This window comes from Bombus vancouverensis, chromosome 13 (assembly GCF_051014615.1).
Source record: "Bombus vancouverensis nearcticus chromosome 13, iyBomVanc1_principal, whole genome shotgun sequence".
NCBI classification, from domain to species: domain Eukaryota; kingdom Metazoa; phylum Arthropoda; class Insecta; order Hymenoptera; family Apidae; genus Bombus; species Bombus vancouverensis.
In genome coordinates, this window is record NC_134923.1 from 9853301 (window position 1) to 9876718 (window position 23418).

At 30.6% G+C, this 23418-nt stretch overlaps 5 protein-coding genes and 1 long non-coding RNA gene across 9 annotated transcripts; 4 read left to right on the plus strand and 2 right to left on the minus strand.

Moving 5' to 3' along the window:
- The first annotated feature begins 75 nt into the window (after positions 1 to 75).
- LOC143303531 (uncharacterized) lies at positions 76 to 1910 on the plus strand. Its single transcript, XR_013059925.1, has 2 exons — positions 76 to 168; positions 1391 to 1910. It is a non-coding gene; the product is annotated as an uncharacterized LOC143303531 (long non-coding RNA).
- LOC117162452 (uncharacterized) lies at positions 1713 to 5703 on the minus strand. The gene is made up of 6 exons (XM_033344331.2): positions 5326 to 5703; positions 4147 to 4303; positions 3880 to 4062; positions 3720 to 3791; positions 3150 to 3642; positions 1713 to 3070 (listed from the first exon to the last, which is right to left on the minus strand). The coding sequence occupies exons 1-6, from the start codon at positions 5579 to 5581 to the stop codon at positions 2984 to 2986; spliced, it is 1248 nt and encodes a 415-aa protein (XP_033200222.1). The 5' UTR covers positions 5582 to 5703; the 3' UTR covers positions 1713 to 2983.
- A 1628-nt stretch (positions 5704 to 7331) lies between these two features.
- On the plus strand, positions 7332 to 11427 carry LOC117162375 (uncharacterized). 2 transcript variants are annotated; one of them, XM_076623854.1, is made up of 4 exons: positions 7332 to 7561; positions 7634 to 8032; positions 8726 to 10137; positions 11227 to 11427. In XM_076623854.1, the coding sequence occupies exons 2-4, from the start codon at positions 7666 to 7668 to the stop codon at positions 11290 to 11292; spliced, it is 1845 nt and encodes a 614-aa protein (XP_076479969.1). In that variant the 5' UTR covers positions 7332 to 7561; positions 7634 to 7665; the 3' UTR covers positions 11293 to 11427. The 2 variants fall into 2 exon arrangements, with proteins under 2 accessions (XP_076479969.1, XP_033200165.1); XM_033344274.2 differs by having other exon boundaries at positions 7332 to 8032.
- Positions 11428 to 11493: 66 nt separating this feature from the next.
- On the minus strand, positions 11494 to 16936 carry LOC117162327 (uncharacterized). Of its 3 annotated transcripts, none has more exons than XM_076623852.1 (7): positions 16737 to 16936; positions 14429 to 16606; positions 14288 to 14345; positions 13945 to 14105; positions 13669 to 13882; positions 12742 to 13596; positions 11494 to 12674 (listed from the first exon to the last, which is right to left on the minus strand). In XM_076623852.1, the coding sequence occupies exons 1-7, from the start codon at positions 16809 to 16811 to the stop codon at positions 11755 to 11757; spliced, it is 4461 nt and encodes a 1486-aa protein (XP_076479967.1). In that variant the 5' UTR covers positions 16812 to 16936; the 3' UTR covers positions 11494 to 11754. The 3 variants fall into 3 exon arrangements, with proteins under 3 accessions (XP_076479967.1, XP_033200102.1, XP_076479968.1); XM_033344211.2 differs by having other exon boundaries at positions 14183 to 14345; XM_076623853.1 differs by lacking the exon at positions 16737 to 16936 and having other exon boundaries at positions 14183 to 14345; positions 14429 to 16233; positions 16310 to 16423.
- A 158-nt stretch (positions 16937 to 17094) lies between these two features.
- Positions 17095 to 18414, plus strand: eIF3h (eukaryotic translation initiation factor 3 subunit h). Its single transcript, XM_033344336.2, has 2 exons — positions 17095 to 17506; positions 17581 to 18414. Exons 1-2 carry the CDS (start codon positions 17244 to 17246, stop codon positions 18326 to 18328), a joined length of 1011 nt encoding a protein of 336 aa, XP_033200227.1. The 5' UTR covers positions 17095 to 17243; the 3' UTR covers positions 18329 to 18414.
- A 202-nt stretch (positions 18415 to 18616) lies between these two features.
- On the plus strand, positions 18617 to 23272 carry SH3PX1 (sorting nexin 33-like protein SH3PX1). Its single transcript, XM_033344286.2, has 5 exons — positions 18617 to 19248; positions 19415 to 19604; positions 19702 to 20150; positions 20222 to 20914; positions 21012 to 23272. The coding sequence occupies exons 1-5, from the start codon at positions 19234 to 19236 to the stop codon at positions 21261 to 21263; spliced, it is 1599 nt and encodes a 532-aa protein (XP_033200177.1). The 5' UTR covers positions 18617 to 19233; the 3' UTR covers positions 21264 to 23272.
- Positions 23273 to 23418: the final 146 nt, after the last annotated feature.

Sequence of the window (23418 nt, forward strand, 5' to 3'; positions counted from 1 at the left end):
CCTCTCGTCAAGCTTTTCCCACGGTTCAGTGTCTTTCCTTGGCTAGTTCTATCACTCTCTTCTTCCCAACTTTCCTTTTCTTTCTTACGGTTGTGTGTGGGATACTCTATCGGACTTACAGATGCCGCGTCCTCCCGTGGCTGAAACCCTGTACTGTTTACTTTAATGGTAAAAGCTGGTAAAACTAGTGATATGCTTTCGAACCATCAACCTAGCGATGAACATTCGAATCTCGATCTCGAAACGATTCCAAGCTTTACGAGACTATGGAAATATGAATCATTTTTAACATCATTGGAACTCTTAAAAGTCTTCCACTACATCCAACTTTTATCTTGAGTCTTTAAAGATTTCGGCACGTCTTGAAAGTCTTGGCAGGTTTAAACACTAATTACTACTATTATATTACACTATACACCACTTATAATTTATAATAATGGTTTGAAAACATGAATTTGCTTAATTCTAACTAGACAGGAATAGACAAGGAGATAATTCTACATGCGGAAATAAGTCGAAAATGTAGAATAAGGTGTTTTTTTAAGGCCTCGTTTTTGAGACAATCAAATTTGAAAATTTGCCAACACTCTCAATATATACAAAAAGATAAATAACGTAAATGAACGTGTTTATGGCTTTCGTTAAAAATTTATGTCCATATACCGTTTAGATAAAAAAATATTTATATATTAAAACTGTTCGTAAAATATCAAATACTTACCAAGCCCTTAAAATTTACCAAAATTCTCAAAACTTTCAAACCTATTTTTCCGAGCATTCAACGTTTTCAAGACTTCTAAGCTCTAAAACGTATTAACAGAGATTCGAAACAATTCGAAGTGTTTCAAATCCCATCACTACATGGACTTGTGAATCAGTTCGAATATGTACATATTTAATAAAATTCAAATTACTTCAAACATGATTCGATATTTGAAGCATTTAGAAGTTTTGGAGAATCCTGAATCCTTAAAGCTTCGATAATTTTTGGTAGTTTTAATGGATCCTGAAAGTTCTGATAAATTTCAAAATTGATAAGTATTCAATGTCTTATATTTTGTATTATATTTTACCTTCAGTGGCTTGTATGTATAATATATTAACAAGATAGTTAGTATCTTATAAAAGATGTATAATTATTATGATTATTATGTAAGATATTAATGGTCTCATTAATATATAATAGCTGTAAAAATAGCTTAAATTTTCAGTCAGTTTTGAAACCTTGAAATCTTCTAAACCATTCAATATTTATCGAAACTTGCAAGATTCAAGATTTATACAATATTTCAAATGTTTTAATTATCAAATCATATTCGAAGCAATTAGTACTGAAAAACTTCGAATTGTTTTGAAATTGAGATTGATTACTACATTCCCATTGTATTAGCTCAAGAAGGCGTCCAATTCAAGACGAACCGATAGTGTTTCCTAGGCGACATACGTAAAGAACGAGAAGAACAAGGTGCTTACAATGGAATTTGACTTATAACTTTATTGGGTGGGTATAGCACTTCTCGTATTTTCTCTGTTTCCTTCCCATAGCTTTTGGTGACACCCAATTTTCCATTATACCTTGTAGCGAAAATCTTCGATGTAAGATGTTTTTACGCATTTTTTTGTTTTTGTTTTTAATCTCCTTTGTACTCACATTCTTTACATACTGCACAAATAAAAACCCTTTGTAGAATATCTCTTCATAAGTCGACTGGTTTAAGTAGTCAAGTCTAAAGTGACTCATGTGTCACAATTTATTATTGTAAATATGTTATTTACACATATAACTAAGCTTCAAACAGCTTAATAACGCTCTTCTTACTTTTCTTTTCGCATTTATGGAGAGGGTTTGGATTTTTTGGCTGTGGTATTTCTTCATTTTACATGTAACAAATACAATAGATGATAACTAATATAGCAGGTCATAATTAAGAACATGATAATCGACGTATAACGTAACTATATAAGACTGGATTCATCCTATCTGTCCCTCTGAATGTATGTATCGACCATTTTCTTAAACTCGTTATACAATATATATGTAAAGCTGTGTATATCTGTATTTTATGTCTGTATGTGTCTCTCTAATATTTACTTAAATGTTAACTTCTTACAGACCGATTACATCTTTGAAAGGAAAAATCTCTATACTTCTACATAAGCCAAACTTAGTATATACCTAAATAGACACTTTTAATATCATAGATGTTTTCTTAGATACAAATACACACTTTTTTTTAAAGTCTCATATGTTTTATGCACGAAGGCTTCCTCAAACACCATATAAAAATTATAAAACAGAAAGAATGTTTAAAATTTACCGCCTAACAAGTTATTATACATGAGTTTATAAGAGTCGGTGCTATGGCCAGCCTCCTTAGGCCTTTTATATACGACAACGTCAAAATTAAAATCTAGGCTAAACTGTCTCACCTCCTGGCATACAGGTGGATTTTTTTTTTATTTCTATTCGGAACTGTGTGTTTCACTCAGATTTAAGCAGCGTCGAACTACATTGTGTAAAATGTTTTTGATATTTATACTCCTGCTGGTCCGCTTAGTCTTTCAGCCATATTCTTTATCTAGTATTCAAGTTTTATAATTATTCAACAAGTCCATGAATATCCAGCCTCGTTCTTAATACCGCTCATCCGTAAACTAGAATTTAAGAACTAGTTACGGATGAACTGAGTTATTACAAGTACAAAAAAGGATCGTGATCTACATTGTTTCATATCATGCGACTTCTTATATGTATGTTTAATGTGCCAATATGTAAGAGCGCGTTCAAAGCGCTACGATTTATTTAGGTAAATTACGTATCTGCTTGCAAGGGTGTACTGTATTATGCATTAATAACCTTTTCACTGACGCAAAAATGTTGATAGTAATAGTTTTAGTATTAGTGGTAATTTTATCTGTGGTAGTAGTACTGATGCTGGTGATAATGGTGGGATATTGTATCGTAGACGACAAGTGAAACCACCTATCCCAATGAGGGGAAATCATTTTCATCATCTACTTTGGGTGCATTTTGACGTCCTCGAGGCGACCTCTGTTCGGATTGTGAAGCCTAGAAGTAAGAAATATATATAATTTGCATTACATCTACACACACTAAGTTTCAATCGAAAACGAATACAAATACTTACAGGACCACGTGAATCTCCATCTCTAGGAGCTCCACGATTACCAAATCCACGACCATTTGCACGTTCTCCACGACCTCGTCCTCGACCACGTCCACCAGATCCACGCCGAGAATCACTGAATTGTATGTCAATGCCCAAAAGACGCTTTTGTCTCCCTACACGTTGTGGATATTCCGCAGCAGCATCATATTCTTCTTCTTCTTCTTCTTCCTCATCTACTCCCTCCTTCTTCCTTTCCAACGCGTACATCTTCTTCCAACGAGTCAAATCTTCACCTTCTCCAGCTTTACGTAAATTGTATTGAGGCTTCACTCTGTTATTACGTAAAGCTTTCCATTCATCCAAAGTCAATTCGCGTGATTCTTCCTCGGCAGGCTTTTCTTCCACCGTGTCTGCAGTTATCTCTCCTTCTTTTGTTTCTGTGGTCGTTTGGTTAGCATCTCCATCAGGTTTTTCATTAGCCCAATCTTGATTATCTTGATTTAAACTTTCTCTGAAAATAGAATAAGGAACACAAATTATTAAAACGTGAATTTTTGTTAAATCAATTTTGTTAGAATCAATACTTACTCAATCTCATCATTATGGGTACCCCAGTTATGGCTACCAGCACCATCCTTTTTGTCTACTGGTTTAACTCCACTGCTTAAACATGCAAACAATGGATTTATTAATGTTAAATACCTATCGGGATATAATTCAACAAGAATAAATGAAAAATTATGTATACGTTTTATCGGAACCAGATTGACGATCAAATTCACGTTTTCCACGATAATCATATCCTCCACGACCGCGTGGTCCACCACGTCCACGCACCATTCCGCGCATTCCACCACGACCCCTACGCTCCCCATATTCACCACGTTGATTATCAGTGGAGTTTCGGAACTCTCGAGTTTCACGTCCCTCACTGAAGAATTAAAAAATAAAAGATTACAAAAAGAAATAAAAATATTGTCAACACTTCTTTCTTTTTCTATATTTGTATACTAACCCGGGAGGTCCTCGTCTTAGTTCTCCCTGACCACGAGGCGTTCTTTCACCATCCTCACGATTACGCCTATTGTTCCGTTCTTCTCTACTTTCTCCAGAGAATTTGACATTACGATTTCCACCACCAGTTCTTGATTGCGGTGGCTTTTTATCGCCAACTATATAAAAAAAATCATAATGTTAATAAGTAAAATGGAATTGTTACAAATAGTAAACTTATTAAAAATTAGTAATTTATATATATACTTCATATATCTACATAATAGCTTAATATAAAACAGAAGTACAACAAAATTTATATTTGTAAACAATGCATAATTACAGTTACTAATGATTTAGAATACATAAACTTTTATATTATCAAAGTAATTTCTCATAATATTAATTTTATATTTTGACATATGAGCCTCTTGCTACATGCCAAACCAAACAACTCTTGTCCATCTCTCAATTTCATTATCTAAGTAAATAATTAATGTTTAATTCTTTAAAAAGAATATAGTATAAATAATAAGAAGATAGTATAAATAGTAATAAATTCCAGGGTAAATTTTAAAAAGTAATATAGAATATATATATTATTAGTTTTCTCATTTATGGAATTGATCAATGTAGCTTCTGGATAACTTACACAGTCAAAGCAAAAACACATACATATACATATCAATATAATTTTAATATAGTATATCGATTATTTGCAGCAAAAATAATAAGAGCCTTTTATAAATCATCAAACAATAAAATATAATAGAATCTCCAATCACCTAACGCAGAAATCATTTTTCATTAAATTATATTAATATCCTGCACATATTTAACGATTGTGTAAAAATTTCGAGATAAATCACAGCAGCTTATCGTAATTATTTGTTAAATGACACGTGGGGTCACCATTGGTAAATTCTATTTTTACGATACGAGAACCTCACACTATGCGGTATAAAAAATTCTCAAAAAGTTACAAGAAACATGAACATTGGTACAATAAAATCCATACAAATTGTTCGAACTTAAAGAATAGCATTGATTGCAAGAATTAATAGAAAGAAATGATTAGCAACAGAACGAGAAAATCGTTAAGTGTGCGGCAAAATATCAAAAGCACATGGACCCACGAGGGACTAGGAGCGACGGCCATAATACCGCGCACGAGGCAAGAACGCAATGAAAAATGACTAACCTTGATCTTTCTTCAAATCTTGAACCTTGGAAGGTTGTTGTTGGGAATCCTTGATCACGCGATTTTTTTGAGTTTTATTACCGGTTCCTTTCTGTGCGTCCGGCTGCTTACTCTTATTCTCCTTCTCCGAAAGCTTCTCCTTTTTCCTAGCTTCCTTCTTTAGTTCCTCTTCTCGGAGCTTTTCGTGCGGATCTTCGTCATCACCCAACGCTAACGAGAACTTGTTGGTAACGGCAATGCTGTACATATTTTCCATGATGTCTCTTATCCTCTATTCGTCGAGGATCACGCGAAAATTTCACGGCTACTCTTGAGCCCTTGTGTAACAGAGACATCCAATATTTCAATATGGCTGAGTCGGAGAATAGTTCACCACGAGGTCTGTGCTCAGGGAGGGACCGCATAATTGTCTTGCACCCAGCGCGCCACCTCCCCACCAATATTATTTATATCGTCAATTTTATATCGTTTCAGACAGTAAATCACCCTCTAAAATTAAATTTTTAATTTTAATCCTATTGTATTGTCAAAATAACTAATATTCATCGATAAAGCAAGATAGTTTTTCGTACTGCCGTTCTCAAAGAAACCGGCATTATTTCCATGAATTACTTAACGCCAACTGAATAGATTTTCTTATCTTTTATACTACTTTATCTTATTGTCGTACAATAATATTTATACACGCTATTTTTTTATCGTATATCATATTTCATAGCGTTTAAATAAAAAATATCAACCAGTTGTATTTATGATGTTCGATACCTGATGGCTACGATTTATTTAATAATTGAAAATCTCGTATGACCGCATATTATGCAATGATATTGTTTAAAAGTTTCTCTCGAAGATCGTTTCCCCGGAGTTATTTTTCGTCCGCCGAATTACACCTTTTATGTTACCTGATTAAATTTTGTATTATTTATATACTTAACATATACGTACATATTTACGTTGTATGAGAGTCTATTATCTCTCTGCGATGTAAAAATAAACGTACTTTATTATATCTGAGGATATGTACCTTTTTGCAATTTGCTAATTAGATGAAGTATGTATATAGACATAATTATAAATACATATAGTAAATATAAAGTATATATAATGTTATTATTATTTATGTTTTGTCTTCTTTTTGTTTAAAACATATAGGATATGAATGTAATTGATAGAATTTCAACCTTAATTTAGGTGAAACATTATTATTTTGAGTATAAAATTTATTAAATCTGGAAAAACGTTAAATAAAAGAACACGATATTAAAACTATAGGTAAATCAATAGTAAGATAATTTACGATTTTCTACATGTAAGGTGGAAAATGGTATCAATAGTGTTAAGTATGTATTTCTTTTAACAACATATGACATGTTTTTTTCAATTTGCATTTCATATATAAGTACATCATAAAGTATAAACCATTTATGAAATCCTTATGCCGCATTCTTATGTAAAATAGAAGTTGTGAACATGAAAAAGTTTTAAAATCAAAGTTTCTTCAATTCAAAATACAATATTAATATATAATAATATTTTACAAATAAAAAAATTGTTTTCAATAATATTTTACTATACATAAATATATAATATATACATGTGTTCAACAAATCTTCATATAAGCAATATGTAACTATTATTTTATAACAATAAGTTTCAAATGTACAGGCGTTTAATTACAATAATATTCTTTACACACCGCCTAGAATATTATAATTTTTCTTTCATTTGTTAAATTAGCGTAAAATACTTTGTGAGATACATATTACATATTTTCTACTTCTGAAAACATTTACAATTTATTTATTTATACAAATATTTAGTACCCAAATATGTAATTCAAGTATATGTAAAAAAGAACAACAAATAATTTACCAAAATTAATCAATCCCTTATACAAGTAACAATAATAGGCTAACTTTGTATTACGCGTTTCTTCCTTCGCCACGCCTCTGATTGGTCGGCGCGTTGCTCGGAAAAGAATGCGCGCGCACGAGAATGAAGCCGCGTGTAGAAAACAGTCGGTAAGACGATGCCAACAATACAAGACGTAGTAGAAATTGCTATCCTGTTTCCCGAGCTAATCGTCAGTTTAGAAAAAGAAATTTAATTGTCTAATCGATTATAAATTAACTTTATCTTATTATTATAAACCCACTTCATACATATTTACTTATATACATATACACAAGTCGAACCGGGTATATACTACATTTTGGCGGTTCACTAGTTGCACGCGGTATACGAAAGGGTGGCAGAAAGAAAGAGAGAGAAAGAGAGTAGGTGGTTGTACTAACACGAACTTTTTAAGGTGGCGGGCGAGAGTGAGGTGAAAAACGTGAAATGGAATTGCACACGCCGAAGCGTGAGATGCGTCTATTGACAGAAGCGTTGCCGTGCAGTCCGCCAATGTGCGATAGCATGCTTTATCCGTGGAACTGGGGCGACGAGGCGAGAAACGTGAATCTTAGTCCGGGTAGCTCGTGCTCGTCGCCGGAATACAGGGAGCATAGTGTGGTGGCCACGCGAAACGGGCCTCGGTCACGTTCAGGAGGCTCGGAAAGTCATCGTCGTGGTCGACCAAGAGCCGATGCTCTTTCCAATCTTATGATGCAAGGAAGCACCTCACCGAGCAGTATAAAATGTAGTTATTGTAACCGTGTATTCCCTAGAGAAAAAAGCCTCCAAGCACATTTGCGTACTCACACAGGTATCCATTATTTATTATTTTTAGCGTTAATCTGATCGTTTTTCCATGTTTTATAGAGAATAGAAGCGATTTCGATGGAAGTTTCTGTGAAAAAAAGTTATCACACGGCCCGTTAATAGATTGTACAGCCATATGATTTTAACGGTTTGGCCAACTCGGTGCGGTCACGCGTCCCGCCAATCGCCATCATACGTACTTTAAATAATTAAATGACTTATTTGTAGAAACAGCCTGGCGTGAATGAATCGATTTCGTTGAATATGAAATTTTTGTAGTATTTCTTGCATCGAACAATAAAAAATTATTTATAATAGAGGGAAAAAAATATCTTTTTATAAATTTCGAAATATTCTTTGTTTAAAGGAAAGAAAAATGATTTGTGGCTTTCCTACCTAAATTGCTTTACTGCATGGAAAGTTATTTAAATTCTTTCTTTATTTATTTATTTAATTTATTTATTTTATAAAAATAGTTCGTTAGAGAGCATATGTATTTCTTTTAGGAACTTTAATTTGCACTTTTTTAATCAATCTTTTTATTAATTATTATTTATAAATTGTCATTAAAAAAGACGTTAATATTTTATATATTAAAAATTTAATTTAGTGATTTTTGTATGTACCAACACATTTGTAGATATTCTTTTATTTTCGAGGATGAATTTTTGTTACAAATGAATAATTATTATTTTAGGGGAACGTCCATATCCATGTGATTATCCTGGATGTACAAAAGCCTTTACGCAATCAGGGCAATTAAAGACCCACCAACGACTGCACACAGGAGAGAAACCTTTTTTATGTACAGAACCTGGCTGTGAAATGAGATTTACGCATGCCAATAGGCATTGTCCAGATCATCCATATGCTACTCTCACACGATCTGATGATTTTGTATTAAAACCAGTATCAGAGAATACTGAATTACCTCATGATGTTACTAGATGGCTAGAACGTTACAAAATGTCCAGGGAAAGGGAGGATAGAACACCTACAGGAAAGAATGAACGTAAGAAAAAGACATGGAAGAGTAGTTCAGAAAATCACAAAAGGGTTAAGTCTAGAAAAGGTCTGATGATGGATGCAACAGGAGAGCAAGAAAATCTAGATTGCAAGCAATCTAATCAAAGATTGTATTGTGGAGAGAGTCAAGACAGTCAAGAAGAAAGTCAAGATGAAGATCCAGCAGTATTACAAACATCTGAAGATGAAGAAATATCAACAAAGTTAGCAATTACTCCCTTAAGAAGACCATTAGATAGACTGCAGCCAAAGAAAAGATGGTTACGCGAAGCTTGTTTGGAACAGCAACTAGCAAAACCTTTAAATTGGGACACTAAACCTATCAATGTACCTATAACTACTTCATTTAAAATTAATGGTAACCAAATGCAGTGGAGCTCACCTGTTGATAATTCATCTGCCTTGTTAGATAATTCATGTTTAAATGCATGTAAGGAAATTGAACTTGCAAAGTCAGAAGTAGATTCTCCTTATACATCTACACAAATATCTTGGGATAGAGCTACTGAAAATGAATCTCTAGAACCATCCGTAAAAGAAGAACCAAAATATGTATTTGAAACATCAAATACATTATCTCAAAACATTTGGAATTCTTCACAGCATCATATGAACAATTTTTCGAATAACACGAACCAAATGAAAACCAATATTAACCACTCTATTTCTAAGTTTGAACCTCCCAAAAGTCCGAATCATACGTATTGGGACAGTAATTTAAGAAACGAAACGACTGAATCTCCAATAAATCAGTCTAACGTGAAAATTCGGGATTTTGCTCAAAAAGATATTTCCAGACAAAATACGTTTATGAATTCTCATATTAGCGAAAATGTAACGAGACCAACTGTGTTAATGTTGGCTGGAAGTTTCAATAATAATAACAACAATAATAACAATAACAATAATAAAGATGCAATTTCAAAAGTACCACCAATTGAATCTGAAACAGGATTAAAAGTAGTTGTTCTTAAACAGGAGGATAATATTATCAAGTTACCAATTCCAGAAGATAGCCAGAAATGGCTAGGAGCTTTAGCTTTGATGGAATTAGCTAAAAATCAAGAAGAGATAGGGAGAGGTGTGAGTTTTAAACAGAACAGAAATGAATTCTCTGAGTTGAATTATACCCATTTATAGACTGTGATTATTGGCTATTGTAGTTTCATATTATTTTTGTATGGCAGAAAAAAATAAAAATGCATTTATTGCCATAATGTTGCATTTTTGAACGTGTTAATAAGAAATTCTAATCTGTCTTTCTTGTTACACAATCAAGTAGCATCTTTTATAATTTTCTTTTGATATTTTTCTAATTACGTTATAATGTTACAGTTTATGTTGGCCATTTATTTGCATTTTACTTTAAAACTATATGTTATGACTTTGCCATTATTAATATTCCAAATAGTTAAAATATTTGAGGTTTTTCTCTTTCTGTTTTTCCCGTTTTCTTGAAAAAAATAAATTAATGTGTACAAAAAATATATTATGTTTGTAACTTTGTTAAGATTTAAATGTGTATTCACATGAAATTTAAAAATTTGCAACATATCTTTATTTTGAGGAAATAAAGCCATAACAGTTTTCTTTTATAAAGGTACTCATTATCAGTTTCATGTATTTGTATACACTGTTATAAAAGTAAACACTTTTTGCAAACGATTTTCTCGCAACATATGCAAGCAATGAGAGTATATTACTGTAACATTAAATTATATAAAAGTATTCTTTCTTTTAAAACTTTTGTTGCTCCAGTGAAAGAAAGAAACAAAATTGTTATATTTTGCGAAAAGTTAAACATACTGTGCATATGCAATGTAACTTATAAATTTTATTTGTGCTTTGTGATTATATAGTGATATGAATATATTCTTATATACTTTTGATTTCGAACGTATATGAAACAGAACATAAAAAGATTTGTAAATGAAAAAATTCATTAACTTAATTATTCACTCGATTTGACAAAAATTTTAAGTGTTATTTTCTTTTCATTGATTATACTTGCATATTCATTCTAAAAAATGTATGTAATAACTGTTAACTTTGCCGCTGTTTGATCGTTTTTATTCATACTTTATATCACTTAAAACAGTAATTCATGTGAATAGTTTTCAATGTTTGACTTATTATTTTATAAAATTATAAAATGTTACGTTTTCCTTTTAGGTAATAATGCAACAATTTATTTATTATTATCGGCCATACCATATAACGATACAAAAATTTGTGTGATACTTAGAATATTAAAAAAATTTGCAGAGGAAAATTTTTTGTCGAAAATATTGGATGAAGTTTGTAAAGTATTTAATTGGAATAAATATAATTATTATTTATAAGATGTTATAAAGGAAAAGTAATGGGTAGTGATAAGGTAAACAAATCTTTCATTTGTAATATCATTAAGTAATTTTAACTCCTACTATTTTTTACTAGATGTGTACATATGTGAAATATTTTAATAAATATTTTTAAAAATTTTACGAAATATATTTAATTACTTCATAACACCAGTACATAAAATACATATAATGTGATTAAGAAAAACTTTTTAATTATATCTGGTATTTTTTTCATTATAAATTAACTTTAATACTTAATAAAAAATACATACATAATACCAGTCTCTTAATGATTCAACTTTTTAATATTTAATATGCAATATTGGTAGTGTTGTATCAGATTATTATAATATCATTATTTTTCTTTTGATTTTTTAGTTCTTACATTATGTGATTCTTTATTTAGAACATTGTGTTCCATACATCTTCTTGTAATTTTTAATCTAGTATTTTCACTTCCACGTGTGAGTGTTTTTTTCAAATTATCTAAATTATTTTGGTCCAGGTTTTCTGTATTTTCTTCGTTACTTCTATTCTGTTTTTGATACAATAAAGTATCTCTTTTCATAAAAGATATAGATCCTTCATGAAATTCAGACGTTGCACTCTCTTTGTTCATTGGATTCAAATTATCTTCTGTTTTGTTGATAGAAAAATCCTTAAATAGTGCGATCACTTCATTAATCTTACTACAGTCATTCGAAGTTGCTTTCTTTGAATTTCGTGTTTTTCTAGAATTTTTTTGCAAAATTGTATTCGCTTTAAAGTTTTCAACTGTTTTAATTAATTTCTGAACATTTTCGCTTGTTGCAAGCTCGTCTACATTATCTATTGTTTCATTCAAATGTTCTGATATTTCTGGTGCTAATAGCTCGATCTTTTTAATTACATCTTTTATTGAAACGTTCGAATTGTGTTGCTTTGTGTCAATCAATTTCTGCAACGACAAACTCCTTTTGAATTGATTTGTTTCCTGTTCGGATTGATTAACAGTTTCAGAGTATTCTTCATCGAAAATTTTTCGTCTCGTTAATCTACTATGCGATCTTGTCTTTTTGTATCTGGATGGTGGTGAAGAAGTATCTTCATCGTCACTGAAGTTCATACTAACTTTGGTTAACTTTAAAAGAGGAGGAGTTCGATTACGCCGAAGAGTAATAGGTTTCTTCACTCGAGTATTATTAATAATTGGTGTTATACAAATACTTCCTTCAATGCTCGACTTTTGCACGTATTTACTTATGTCGATATCAGAAGCATCTGGAACTGTGAATTCTGTAAAAAATTAAATATAGTTTTATGTTTCAACTTACATTGTATTTATACATACATAAATACTTACTAGAGTAATCAGAAGGATTAAATATATTTTGAAAACGATAATCAAGCATCAGTTCTTCAACAATCATGTATATTGGATGTCCTTTCAATTTGCACACATTGCATATTCGAATCAGTAAAGAGATGATATTCATTATTTTCTCTTGTTTTGTATTCGAAAAATTTCTCAGGAAATAAGAGAAGTTTATTAATAATAATACATAATCTATACTGTAAAAACGTTCTTGCCAAGGAAGACATTCATTACTACATGATAATATGTATCTTTTTGTTTTTATCAAGTTTTCCTTTATTTTAAATGCACCATGGAAATGTTGTAACGAAGCTGTGGTATTTTTCTGTAATGCATATAATTGTGCTCTAATATGAGTACTTGTAAATACCAAATAATGATATGATGTATTTTGGCAAACATAACAATTACAATCTTTATGACACATAAATTCAGGTAAATCAAACACTTTATTTCGGAGAACTGGTGAGGTACTATTCTCAGGAAGATCTCTAATAGGATCTATAGTTCGAGTTGGCGTTATTAAAACATTTCCTCTATTCATTTTCGCAAGATTACTGTTCATGGATAATTTAAATGTTTCAATATTTAGAATATGTTCCAATCCTTGAAGTTTTACTTCACAATCGTTTAATTGTGTACGTGATAAGTCGATGTAACAGAGGGATTTTAAAATTTCCGCAACTCTTATGGTTGCCCCCAATATTTGTGCTGTTTTTAATCGCCTTACTAAATGAGCGCTAATTTCTTGGAAAGATAATAAACAGTTCATTCGTAAGGACAAATTAACAGTGGCAGAGAATAGTATGTCGAATCCAAACAGATACTTATGTTGAGGTTTCCCTAAAAAAAGTATTGGAATATAATATTACAAGTTACGAAGATAAAAAGTGCGTTTATACACAAAAATTTTACATTTTCTTTCAGAAAGTTCCTCGTTTAAGTTAACCAGAGAATACAAAGTTTCAACAATATATCGAGTGTACTCTTCGTGTTTGATATTTTCTTTGTATAAATAGCAATTGTATAAAATTCTATCGAGGCTGTATAGGTATACAGCTATATTTTTGAAGAAAGAAATTCCTGGTAGTTTTCTGGACTCATCAAGTAATTTTCTAGCTTCATCATGCTAAGAATAAAATATATGAAATAGTTATAATGTTTTTAATAATTCATAGATAATAAACTTACCATGTTACATTCAAAGTAAAAATCTGATAAGCTTATCCAAAAAATAGCGATCGCGTAAATTATATCTTCATCATTATTATCTTTCAATTTGATGACAAGCTCTTTAGCAGTATTAATCCATTCATAATTAATATACCTCAAAGATATGCAACGTCCAATAACTAAGAAGTTAATAATATTCTAATTAATATTATAATTTCCATATGTTTTAAAAAAAGAAAGTTTAATATTTATGTACCATAAATAATTGTAGAATTATCTTGTAATTCAAATGCTAATGCATATGCAAGTTTCCATATATTAATTTCACATTCTTCGTACCTGTATAAATGAGCATATTCACCTGCTATGACTAATGTACGTAAAGTTATCAATGGTTCGTATCCCTTTGCAACTTCCTTCTGTTAATATAAATATACATAAATATTTAAGAATTAATTTTAAGTAAAAATATAATGGAAGATGCAACGATAATCAAACTTACGAGATTTTGTTTTAAACATCTCTCCCACTTTTTTATTGGTACCTGTAAGTATGTCATAAGTCTAGAGTCTTCCTTGATATTTATCAAGCTATAAGCTGGTATTACGTTACGAGATTCATTTTCTCCAATTTCGTTTATTTTTGGAGCATACAATGTGAATTTCGTATTTTCGATTTCGATCTGAGTCCTTTTGCTCACAGCACGCAATTGTGTTACAAAGATGTAAAATTCTAAATTGGCTTGTAAACACAAAACAGAGTAATCCACCTGAATTTCTTTCAAGTTTGAGATAGCTTGCTTAATACATTCTAACATATCTTCATTGTTATCGAAATTTAATGAATGACATACTAACATTTGGACCATGTAAGCGTATTGTATTGGGTTTACTTTTAAAGTTTCCACTTCGCTAAGAACTTTCTGAATTGCAACAGATAGATTAACTTTTGCTTCTTGTAAACCTTTCACCTCCTTTAAACATAATTCTACAAGATCGTATTTTGATAATTCGACAGTTAATCCTAATTCTTCTATCTTTGATTTATCCTTCTTCAAGCAAGCTAGCATGGTCATTTCCATAATTTTCTTGGAAGTTACAGACTTAAGTTTTATATTTGTCCACATGCGAAATGCTTTTGAATCTGGATCATTGTAGTTCAATAGCGCATTTAATGCAGTTGCAGTCATTGCTTCTCTGTACATGCCATGATTGTAATGAAGACTACTTATTTTATGTAATATGAAAGCAATGGGCTTCTGAAGATTGATATGCCGCGATTTCGATTCAATTCCATCAAACCGTATAATAGAAGTAAATAACAAAGAAAATAAAAATATGCTTTCTTCATAAAAGCAACCAGATATTATGCCTAAGTTATAAATCAAGGCGCTAGAGATGGACCATAAATGTGTCCACAATTTGCATTTACATTCTTTCATTTCATAGATAAATGCTATATTTTGCTCCAAAAACCTTCTAGCTATTACACAAATATCTTTTGATAAATCGTTTGTAGAAAATTTGCTAATTAAATTGATACATCTGGTCTTTATAGCTACTGCATTATATATATCTTTTCTGACCATACAATTTTCACTTTGGCAAGATTTACATTTGTCTGATGTCTGTTTGATAAAACATATACTCATAGATCCAACTAGATTCATTATTTCCAATAATAAGTCATTTTTTATATACACTTTCTTCTCACTTTTTATACATGTTTCCCAATATATAAACAATGGTTCTAAAATATGGACAATATTGAATGTAGCCCATTTAATAGATCCTGTATATCCATAGCTTTTTGTAAGTCTTTCATAACTATTGCCCAACTTTTGAATCGTTTTAACATCATTTTCTATTAAATATTCAACTGGCTTTAAAAGTATAAGGCATATAGACTCAAACAATAGGAAACATTGGTAACATTCTTCATCCTCAACTAAAATTTTCTTAAAATAATTGCTCATAGTATTTAAAGTTTTGGTTGGTGACTTAAGGCACTTTTCATTAATATTTTCACATATAATTCTACTTGTTATATGAAGCATATGACGACATATGACATGCTTTTCTTCAATGTTAAATAATAATTTCGTCTGGATTAAGTAATCAGTGGTAAATGTAGAAAAATCAGATAAACATTTATTTGTTTCTGAATTCATGACTATAATTTTATCCAAATATGAACTAATCTTTGAAAGTAATTGCTTTGTGGAATTTTGATATGCAATCTGTATCATTTCTAATTCATATTTTATAATATCTTTTAATTGTAGATTATCTTTGGAACCTGATGGATCTTTTTGTAGAATAAGAAATTTATTATTAACTGCATTATGCCACAAATAAGCTATTTTTACTAACATATCACTCACATTGTCGTTAGAACAATTAGAACATAACTTCTCTGCTTTTAAATAAACACATACATTGTATGCTTCATCAAACATATACATTGCTAACAAGCAACGAATGATATGAAATAAACTACAAACAAATTTATTATTATTTAATACATTGGTTAAAACTGAACACAGAGCACAAGTTAATTTATAGATCTCTTTTCCCATGGCATAATTTTCTCTATTGCATTTATCTGCAGTGTGCGAAAGATACAATAACAGTTTAAAAATATACCTGTTAATGTCTTCATTTTGTTTGGGTATGATTGTCTAAAAATATAAATATTAAATTTAATACGAAAATAGACGCAAAAAGGTACAATTATTATTTTATTTTATTATTATTTATTATTATTGTATATACTATATATAATTTATTATCATTACAAAAATTACAAACCTGAATATCTTCTATTATACCGTTTAATTCTCCCGTTTGAATTAACTCAATCCATCTTTTCATTTTTCCATCCATGTTATTTATTTTTGTAATAAATATCTGATATTTCAACGAATTGTATACTCTATATTTATAAACCGGTCATGAATTCACAAAGGTTGCAGATCATTTCACATTTACGCGGTGCAAATGTGACATGAAATAAATATGTATCAGTACGTATAATCTACATTCAAATAGTGTATCAAGATTTCTAATGCATATTATGATCATGATTGCTATTTGATTTGTTTAGCTTTACATTTTCCCTCTGTCTCTACTAACTCGACTTGTTAGAGGACCGTGATACATAGAATAAGTATAGTTCCGTATCTATGTTATGTTTGTTCTCTTATACTCTGCTTCTTCAAGCATAAGAGATACACTTTAACCTAACCTTAATTGATAGGAAAGTGTCTGAAAGCATATTGTTTAAAAGATTACGTTAGTATTAATTTTCAATTAAAAATGAATTCAAGAACTCAAACTAGAAGAATTCCCGAGGTAGAGCCTCGAATAGATTATGTGCAATGCGACGGGTTAGTAGTCATGAAAATGGTAAAGCATTGTCACGAAGAATCGATGAGTAACATGGATGTAGCTCAAGGTGCTCTGCTTGGTTTAGTTGTTCAAAATCGTCTCGAGATTACCAATTGTTTCCCTTTTCCCAAAAACGATGAGATTATGGACGAAGAAGAATATCAACTTGCTATGATGCGTCGTCTTCGATGGTAAATAATATTTATTACTATCGAGTTTATTAATGTATAACAGTATAAATAAGCAAAAATCTCCTTTTTTTCAGGGTAAATGTTGATCATTTCCATGTTGGATGGTATCAGAGCGCAGACGTTGGCAATTTCTTAAACGTATCTCTATTAGAATCACAATATCATTATCAAACATCCATCGAAGAATCGGTGGTGCTTATATATGATACAGCCAAGTCAGCCAGAGGTTTTTTAACTTTAAAAGCATACAGGCTTACTCCCCAAGCTATACAAATGTACAAGGAAGGTGAATTTACACCAGAAGCATTACGTACTTTGAAGATTGGATACGAAAATTTATTCATTGAGATCCCAGTTGTGATAAAGAACAGTAATTTGACTAATATAATGATGTCTGAACTAGAGGAAATGATTCCTGAGGAAGAAGGTACTAAGTATTTAGATCTCGGAACAGCCACAGTCTTGGAAAATCAGTTACGTTGTTTGATGGATCGTGTGGATGAATTAAATCAAGAAGCTATGAAGTTCAATAGATATCAGCAGCTAGTTGTTCGTCAACAGCAAGAGAAGAACAGACTTTTGGCTAAGAGAGCTCAAGAGAATGCTGCTAGAGCTGCTAAAGATGAGCCTCCATTACCAGATGATGATATCAACAAATTAATGAGACCTTTACCTGTTCCTCCTAGACTGAATCCAATGATCGTTGCTGGACAGATTAATACATATAGTGAACACATTTCTCAGTTCTGTGCTCAAAGTTTAGCAAAATTATACATTACTCAAAGTCTACAGAATGCCAAGGAATCGAAATCCTCCCATTAAGATAATCTTAAATGTAACTACAAAATTTCGAACATTAAACATAAAGAAATAATATTCAAAATAATAAAATTTTCTAAGAAAGTGTATGCATTTATATTTTATTTTTGTTGTTCTATCTTTTTATTAATCATATGTATTTGAAAACTTATTTCAAAGTTCAAGGAAAGCAAAGGAGGAAAAAATTGGAAGAATTCATATTTTTATTCATATAATGATCATTTTAAACATTATTTTCATTGGCCATTTATTAGATATTTAATATATAAAAAACTCATATAAGAAATTGATAATTAAAATTTACGTTGATGTAAAAGAATTTTATTTTCTTTGTGCGTTACATAAGATGCGTAATTTCTCTTTTTAATTCTTCATTCGCAACTGTATAAATGGTTCGTTCAAGTGTACACACCCAGACAAAAGTTCAATAAGCGACATAAGAGTTACTTGTTACTTCATAGAGGCGGATCCGAAATCAGTAGCGGCTCGTAATTTTATACGCCCCGTGTTTCACGGTTTCTAACCTCTAATCACAAAATACTTTCTTCCGTTTTTTTTTCTATTCATCAAATTACATTTCATGGGCCTGTCTATTCCTATCATCTAGAATTTCCTTCCGATTTTCGATATGGATGTGATTTACATATAAGAAATACACCATTCTCCGAAGTCATGAAAGCGTATTATGCTTCGCGAACAGTAGTGGTGTACAGTCGTTTAAATTTTCCATTTATGTGGCACAGAATCGCACACACATTAAAGCACAAATACGTAAATGTCAGTCATACGGGTAAGCAGATCGGTGTAGGTATGTGACCGGGTGCAATCAAACAATTTGAAATAAGGAGACGAAAAGTTGCCGCACCAGTTGTTGCAATTCGAAATTACTATTAGTACATGTACTTACAATGGAGGGCCACCAGGTGTGTAAAACCTGTTAAGAATACAAAAGCGATTGATATATCACTATTTAGTGTTAGATCAGTTTTATGCATTATGACTCATTCTTTTATGCGAACTTTTCAAGATAACTTTCTTCACTTTCGAATGTATTTTCATTGTATTAACGTTAAATGTTTGTTTTTCCAGGTAAGGGCATTATATGACTTCACTGGAGAGCCAGGAACAGCAGAGTTGTCTATCACAGCAGGAGAAATGTTGACTGTTATGAGGGATAATGTGGGTGATGGATGGTGTGAAGGTTTTAATCAGAGTGGAAAGTCTGGATTGTTTCCAGCGGCATATGTTCAAATTGTTGACACTTCAGCATCTGCTCCAAGTATACTTAAATTGTTTCATTACATATGAACAAATTTTTAAAATTGCAGAAGTACTAATTTGAAAGATTGTTATATTCAAATTTTCTTGTGCATTAGATGCAATGACATCATCCCAACAAAGTTCAGGGGATTATTGGGATGATGAATGGGATGACGATTCAGAAGTTGGACAAACGCAAGCGTATGTTCCTCAGCAGCAACAACAACATATGATGCAATTGCAACAGCACAATAGTGTTGATTATGGAGATTCAGTTTCTATGCAAACTATTCATTCTGTGATACCTGAAAGGCCTATACCCAACATACCAAAGAAAAATAATAAATTTTCTACATTAATAAAGTCTGGAGAAGATAGTTATTTATTAGGGATGAGAGTAGCAAATGTTCCTGAAAATGAGAAAATATATATTGAGGAAATTGAAGGTGGACGTTTTAGGTGGAGTTCAAGAGGGGAATCCTACAACTGTGTAGTTACATCTCCTAAGAAAGAATCTAAACTGAAGGGTCTTAAAAGTTTCATAGTTTATCAACTTACACCAACGGTATTTAATTTTTGTATCCTTATATCCTTGTAACAATAAATCACAGAATTATCATTGATTCTTTGTTATAGTTCAACAATATTCAAGTTTCAAGAAGATACAAACACTTTGATTGGCTACACGAACGTTTGGAAGAAAAATATTGTTTTATTCCCATTCCACCATTGCCAGATAAACAAATATCAGGGAGATATGAAGAACAATTTATCGAACATCGACGCACACAATTACAAGAATTCGTTGATTACGTTTGTAGACATCCTGTACTAGCACGTAGTCGCGTATGGGAACATTTTATAACTTGTACAGATGAGAAAAGGTGGAAGGCCGGCAAGAGACAGGCTGAGAAAGATGAATTATTAGGCGTAAATTACTTTAATGCTGTGCAATGTCCTGAAACAACTTTGGATGTTATAAAAGTGGAAATTCAAACGGATGCTTTCAGTAGATTTATAAGCGGATTGGATCCGGTTGTTAAAAATTTTATGGCTATGGCTGTTGATCAAACAAAGAAAAGCCTTCTTTATAAGAGAGAATTTCAAAAAATTGGTCAAAGTTTTAGTGCATTAAGTCATGCTTTAGAAGGCGACGATAGTAGTCGAGGAAGATTGACCTACGCGTTAAAAATAACGGGAGATGCTTATAACGATATCGGCAAGTTATACGAAGAACAGCCTAAGTTTGATTGGGAACCTTTGTCTGATAAATTTCATATTTATAGAGGAATCATCAGTAGTTTTCCAGATGTAATTAGCATACACAAGGTAACTGATAAGAAAGATTTTATTCTTTAAGGTATAGTCTTATGAAGAAATTTTGGTATTATTAATTTGCTTTATTCTTTTCCTTTAACTTGTTTAGACTGCTGTACAAAAACGTAAAGATTACGAAAGGTTAGTAAGTGAACATAAAATGGAGCCGCAACAATTGCGAGATTTATCTCATCGAACCGATGTAATAGCACGAGCTCTTCTCGCCGAAGAAACGCATTTTCAAACAGAACAAGAAATACATTTAACTCAAGCAATGAAAACGCATCTCACGGAGCAAATTAAGTTTTATCAAAAGATTGTAGATAAATTACGGGAAGCGTTAAATGCATACGAAGGCTAAAATATGTGTATTTAATATAATGTAAGGTTGCTTCGTTTATAATATCATTTGGTATAATACATAACATTAAAAGTGTTCATTTAGTTCAAAATGTATGAACTATATGAAATTCCATACACTTTATGTTGAATTATTGATAAGCGTTGATTACAGAAAAGTTATACAAATTACACATAAGGGGCCAACAGTTTATTTTCAGATGTTACTACCAAAAACTTAACGTATATAGGAATGTGCAAGTATATTTTCTATTTATAGTATTTTTTCACACTTATTTCAGTTGTATAACTAAGTTGATCGAAATAATCAATTAAACAGAAATCATATTAATCTATATTAAAGTAGAAATAAAATGCGATTTCCAGGAAGAAAGAAGCATCAACTAAACGGTATTATTAACGATGCCTAGTAATATATTGAATGTCAATATTAATGTTAATCTCTCGTGGCTGCTACTTCGGAAATTTATAGAATCATTCATTGTGTAATTTATTATTCTTTACGTATTTCAACTATGAATATTAATTTAATTTTCAATTTTTTTACTAAGTACAGTTATATAGCTATATATATATCATTTGTATGTTTCATTACATAGTATTAACAACTACTTGAAATTTAAGCCAAACTTTAAACATATTATATCGAAATCAATGTGTAGTAGGAACATCATAGCAAACTACAGTCTAACACAAAAGTTTACATTACATTTTATAATAAATGTAAAGTTTATTATTTTTTATCACCACAGTTAACAAATATTAATATTATTTGTTAATTATATAATTGTATATTACTGTATAATAAATAAACTTTACAAACACATTGCCATGAATTTAAGGAATAGTAAAGATTTATACTATTATAAATAAAAATTAAGTAAGATGTAAGTAGTTGTAAAAAGATCAATTTATATGGTGTAATGTAAACTTCTTTTGTCAAGTTATTGAATGCATTTATTTATTACACTATTCTTGTACTCGAACTAATTAATTTTTTCATATTCCATAAAAAAAAACATCGTTTTACATGATTCATGGATTATCAGTCCACAACTTTGTATTTCATGAAGGCAGCCACTGTATGTCGATAAATCATTAATATAAAATGTAATAATCATGTAAATTTCTTATTTTGTCTATATAATATGCAAACTGAAACTGCTACACATTTATCAGTTAACAAATTATAAAATAAAGCATATCATTGTTAATGTATTTAAAATAATTTGTATAAAAAAATAGCCTAATTTTAAACACAAACACACGCAATTCTGTAAATGTTATTATATGGTTATTATTATTGTTATCATTTGCATCGTCCATATTTTTATTATATTTGCATTCGTTTTCATATCCGAAAGGAAAACTTTTATTAAATGTGCATTAAATTAAAGTGCGATTAATTTACTTATTTTGTAGTTTATAAGCGTTCCGATATTTCTGTTTTATTTTTAATTAACAATCTTACAACTCAGGATGACTATAGAAAAGAATGATTACATTAATGCGATACTCAAACAAGCTAAGACAACTAAATATATATATATTATATAAATATATATATATATTTTATATATATATATATATCAGTATGTGTATATATATACATATTTTTTTATTCATCAACATTCCATGAAATAGTAGTATCGAACATCCGTTTTGTAGCACCACAATTAAGATCTTATTAATTTCGAAATACTTATCCGCTTTCTATAGTCCTCGAACTTATAAACCAGTTTTTTCTATTTTTGAACGAAAAAAATTAGTCTGTCTGATGAAGCAATATATTATTAAAAATTTAATCGATCTTATTTTCGAAAATATCGGCTATTCGAATATAATATGTAATTTACAAAAATTTGATATTTTACATGCCTCAAAAAATTAGCGATTTCAACAGCTCTTTTTGTATGTGTGGAATACATTGGCACTGTAAATTAGTTTAATAGATTCTGATTTGCTAAAATTTTCTGCGTAGAGTTGATAAATTTGTATCATTAAATTTTTTTCTAACGGCTCTGATCCTCTGTATCAAGTACAATTAACAATGAAACGTCTGATAATAATCATTCTCACATGCACAAATTGTAAGCATAACAATTGCAAGGCTTGTGCAATGAGAAAAAGTTACAATAGGAAGAAGTTATTCTTGT